Raw genomic sequence first — 5,000 nt, 5'->3', positions numbered from 1 at the left:
GGGATGGCTATTTTGGCTTCTGGTCTGCTGATGTTTCAGAAGTGGGGGCCTGATAAACTACCGTGCCTGTGCTCTGGTCTCTAACTGCCTGGATGGTAGTTTTGCAGAAGAAGCAGTCTGTCCGATTCATTAGGTGATGAGTGACACAAGCCCTAGAAAGATCAAAACTTCATGTAGTAATGTAAAACCTCTAAAAGCTATAACATACATGGATAAAGAGTTATATGACACCCACATCCTCCACTGTGAATAGAATGAAAAAGGTCAATACCTCATGCAGAAGAGGAATAAAGAGGAAAAAGGAAGAAGAGGAAAATAATGATAATTGATGAGAAGATAAAGAGAAGGAAATAGGAGAAAAAAGAACATAAGTAAAATATTGTTGGATAGAGACAACAAAATGCTATGGATCAATAATCCTATGAACTAAAATTAAGAGAATAGCTCAAAAGTGTCAGTGTCTCACCTGCAGGACGAATGGGTGCAAGGTTCAAATACTGCCACAGCTGTGTAGGCATAGCATATAGTGCATAAGGAATCTTCATCGTCCCCAGCCGCTGGCTCACTGCGGTTCTCCACACATGACTCCAAGTGCATGATAACCTTTTCCACCTTGTCGATCTCTGAGTTTGTCACATCTTCTGGGTCTGAAAAAATGCAGAGAATAATTGGTATAAACTTCTAATTTGTTTCATAATATTTATAATAATGTGCTTAACCCAATGGCGATGGGTCAAGCCTATAGGCATCATAACAATACACTCGAAATGTGGCGTGCAGCTGTCCGCCGCGGCAGCGCGCCAAAGCGCTCAGAGGCAATGATTCGGCTTCATGTACCGAATTCACGCTCTCAAAGTCGGCGCGTTGCCGTGGTTCGCCAGAGCGTAGAGTTTTTTTTAGTTTTCTATACCCGTCGCCAATGGGATAATTAACCTTATAACGGATTCAGAGAGAAATCATGCATAAACATTTTCTAGCTTCTACTAATTAAAAAAATAATAAAGTTATCAATTTATTGATTAAGCTTTTTCTTTGTCTCTTTTTGGAATACACGATCGATTTTTTAAACCAGCAATGATCCTCTTTCCTATGATTCCTATGATAAAATGATTACTTAGACATCGTCCATGTGGTGTTGACTGTCAGGATGTGAAATACTGATTGTCGAGACTTATGACAACTAGAAAAAAATTTACCACAGCAACATGATTTACACTCTATACATACAGATACAAATTTATAATTACACTTACAATTTCTGAGGGAAAATTTGTTATTGGCATTGCTGTTACTTGTGGTTTGAGAAGCCGATCCTTGTGCAGCTGAAGATATCACAATGAAATCCATGTCGCTCCCTGAGTCTTCTAAAGACCTCTCAGCTGATCTTGCTGAGGTGGATTTTGAACAGGAAGGCGGCAAGTTGGCTTTTACCGCCTCCTGGCCTCCAAGGAGTTGATACATGGAACTTAGCTGGAAGCTGGGTTCATTCAGTAGGGTTTTTGTTGCTACTTGCAGTTTTGGATTGGCTGAAAAGAGATGCGAGTGAAATTAGACAAAACGGACTCTTCAGCTTAAAGACATGTCACTCACTGCTTCAGACAACATTTCTGATAGTAACCTTGAGTGAGATCATGGCTGATGAGGGTGACCAAGATCCCTGTGACGGCTGTAAGGATGGGATAGTGGTGGATTGTCTCCAGACCAGGGATCTCCAGGCTCACCACGTGGGCAAAGCAGCCAGACCAGCCCGTCACGCGATTCAGGACCTGGCACAGCAGCTGCAATTTGATCAGAGGGAAAGATTTGTAATTCATAGTCCCACTGCTGTTGCAAACAATGGGAGAGGGCAAAGGACGTGATGAAGCTGGAGATATGAGTGAGCCTAGATGTGGACATGAAGAAAAGGAATTAAGAAGGAAAAGAACATAAAGGAAAACTATGATAAAGATGATAAGAAAACAGAAAAAAACAGGAGAGATGAGAACATAAATAAAATACTGTTGCACAGAGAATACAATAAAATGCTATGGAATAATAGTCACATGAATTAACAAGAACATTTCATACCAGACAAAATCAAATAATGAGAAGTAAACAAAAACAGCAAATGATGCCCAAGATGTAGATATACAAACCTGCAACAACCTAGTTAGGAGAGGTTCTGCATTAGGTTTAGAAAAGTCGGTGAACAGCTCGGGGGAAATGTTGACGATCATCTCCAGCACTCGCAAGAGGGCTAAAGCCAAATCAAAGCATGTTGCGCAAATGCGAAGCTGTCGTGAGTCAATGAATACTCTCTCGGGACGGTTTGAAGCATTTTGAATCTGCGTGAGATAAAGAGATCAGAGAATGTGACACGTATAGGTACAGGATCTGATTTTCCTAGGACATCATTCAGAATCAATGTGGCAAGAACAAACAAACACAACTATGTGTTAAAGGTTTTTTTCTACATACCTCTTGCAACATGCCGATGAATTCAGAAAAGGCCCAATTCAGCTGGTTGATCAGGGAGTTTAGGAAAGGTGTAGCCATGTCAAGTGACCCTTCAAGCACCTCCACTATGTGCCGTTGGAAGGTCGCAGAGGGACATGGCGCTGCACAAAGAAGGGCAGTTCTTAGTTTTTGTGATTTTGTTGTGGGTTAATAATATACACCCACACTGAATAGTTGCTCAACATGGATTCTTTATCTAGTCCATTTTAGTTTGCAGGATATATTGTCAATCAAAATCACTTTAAATTTCCATTTTTCTTCTTTGCAGAAAGAAAATAATCCTATATTATATTACCTTCCTGCCCAAACCTCAAATCTAGATACATAAATAAAATATCCTATGAAACTAATGCCTCCCTTTCTCACCTGTGGCTTGGGTGAAGTTGGGGTTGTCAGAATGGGCAGGTTTCGGCCCAAACTTGTTCGTCATGTGGGGGCTCTTAGTGTAGCGGAAGCCAAAGCCGCAGCCCTTCCAGAAGCGCACCAGGATCCAGTTATTCTGGGCCCAAGCCCGGTTTTCATAAGGCTGTAGGAGGTTGCGCACCATTTGTCGTCGGCTGGAAACCCAAAGGGGGATCGAAGAGTTGATGATATTCTTTATTGAATCAGGAACCTTGTGCACTGTCAACTGTTTGTTTTGCATTTTTTTACAGCATCTTTTTTTTCTTTATAAAACAAAATATATTTGAGAAAGTAAATAACAGAGAGAAAAAGAGAAAGAGAGAGAGAGAGAGAGAGAGAGAGAGAGAGAGAGAGAGAGAGAGAGAGAGAGAGAGAGAGAGAGAGAGAGAGAGAAAGAGAGAGAGAGAGAGAGAGAGATAGAGAGAAAGAAAGAGAGAGAGGAGACATAGAACAAAGAAGTATAAGGGGAAGAAAGAAGAGTACAGTGTACTTAGAGAAAGAGAAGAAGAAGAAAGAAAAAGCTAATCCCAGCAATTAAAAAACAAACCTTTCCAGAGGCATCATCTCTAAGGCTGTGAGGGTCGTCTGGTGACATACAAAGCCTGCCAGAGCTTGAATGAGCGAGTCTTTGCTATCTGCATACACAATGCGCGAGTCGCAGAAGTGCAGAGCAAGGAACTCTCCTACACTTGTCAGAAGAGCTTGAGATCCTAAGGAGAGCAAAATAGATAGAAAATAGAGGGTTGTTTGAACTCTAATGCAAAAAAGATGCAGTTTCTCTACTGGTGGTGACTTATCTGCTTTAATGAAATGCCTAGTATGCATTGATCTACATGTACAGTATATATAAAACATTAAAACGGACATATAAAGGGTGACACGGGGAGGGAATGAAAATGACCTTCCAGGTAACTAGTACACTAGCATCATATTCACCACATTCTGTTTTCTTATTGTTCTAACAACATATATATGAAGGTCACAAAATATATGGTAGGGGGAAAGGAAATTTGTAATAGTACCCAAGGTCTTGCTATCATCCATTGCTTTAAAACCACGGACCATAACTGGTTGCCACGTAAAAGAAAGTACAAAGCTTCAGAGTACAGATTTTTAAAAAAAATTACTTCTAGCAGGCAGCTTAAACTCTTTGCCTTTCATATAATTTTCATGATACAGAAATAAATCTCTAGGTCTAGAATTTCTACCTATGCTAAAAGGATTTTCTGCTGAAATTATGTACTTTTTACCCATGCTTACCGGGTATGCTCTCTGGGGGAGCGCTGAAATAGAGTCGTAGCGCAGTGCACATTTCCGTCAAACTCTCGACATAAAAGTCTGGCACGAAGCCAAACAACTCTCCTTCTCTTGAAGATTCCTGAAGGAAAAAAATACCAAATAATATAAAAAAGAATTATCACATCTAGAGTAAAGAGACATTTTTCCTCTTTCTTGAGCATCCTCCATGAAATCATGTAGTTAGACTGAATACGGACACAATATCGTAGATGTGATATTTTTCTGGAGGGGAAGTAATTAAATTCACCCTACCTGAAGTGTGGAAAGAATGACCTTCATCACGAAAATGAGGTGATTGTGTTTCTCTTCGTTGTGGATCGCAGCCAGCACCCATGCCTGCTGCCTCGCTTGCTCCTCTAACTTTGTGATGAAAACCATCCTTGAGCCTTGAAGTTCTTCTAATAGGCTTGGGTTTAGACCCTGATTCAAGGGAGAGCCAGTTTTTAGTCACAGTATTTAATGAAATAAAACATTGGATATTGATTTCACAATATCTGAGAAGAATTGAGAAGAATAAATAGAATTGAGACTACACAATTTACAATCAACGATATATACCTTTTCCCTACAGTACTGCATCTTCTTGTCAATTTCCAAAACATGCATCACATTCTCGTTCATAGAGTCCCTTTGGGCAGCCACCTTCCCTAGTTGCTTGTGGGCCCCAATGTGGTATAAGAGGATAATTCCATCTAGGAGGTGGAGCAGGGAATCCCGAATCATTTTCGCATTGCCTTGCTGTCCTGGCTTGTCCTCTATGTCCCCTGTGGTAACGTTCACGTGCTGAATGTGCCCTTCAACAG

At 40.7% G+C, this 5,000-nt stretch overlaps 1 protein-coding gene across 1 annotated transcript in view; it reads right to left on the bottom strand.

The window, feature by feature from the left end:
- The window catches only part of LOC125036245 (E3 ubiquitin-protein ligase RNF123-like), a 15,921-nt gene that overhangs the window by 920 nt on the left and 10,001 nt on the right, over nt 1-5,000 (bottom strand). Inside the window, exons 15-25 of the mRNA XM_047628719.1 lie at nt 4,756-5,000; nt 4,450-4,617; nt 4,159-4,276; nt 3,446-3,608; nt 2,863-3,053; nt 2,458-2,597; nt 2,136-2,324; nt 1,619-1,778; nt 1,254-1,526; nt 467-647; nt 1-152 (exon numbers count right to left, since the gene is read on the bottom strand). The exon at nt 1-152 is cut by the window's left edge and continues 920 nt beyond it; the exon at nt 4,756-5,000 is cut by the window's right edge and continues 39 nt beyond it. Of these exons, the coding sequence (XP_047484675.1) occupies nt 8-152; nt 467-647; nt 1,254-1,526; nt 1,619-1,778; nt 2,136-2,324; nt 2,458-2,597; nt 2,863-3,053; nt 3,446-3,608; nt 4,159-4,276; nt 4,450-4,617; nt 4,756-5,000 (1,973 nt within the window). The 3' untranslated portion in view covers nt 1-7. The remainder of the gene's footprint in view (nt 153-466; nt 648-1,253; nt 1,527-1,618; nt 1,779-2,135; nt 2,325-2,457; nt 2,598-2,862; nt 3,054-3,445; nt 3,609-4,158; nt 4,277-4,449; nt 4,618-4,755) is intronic.

This window comes from Penaeus chinensis, chromosome 20, assembly GCF_019202785.1.
Source record: "Penaeus chinensis breed Huanghai No. 1 chromosome 20, ASM1920278v2, whole genome shotgun sequence".
NCBI classification, from domain to species: domain Eukaryota; kingdom Metazoa; phylum Arthropoda; class Malacostraca; order Decapoda; family Penaeidae; genus Penaeus; species Penaeus chinensis.
The sequence above is the reverse complement of the archived record's forward strand: the minus strand, read 5'-3'. Positions and strand labels throughout refer to the sequence as shown.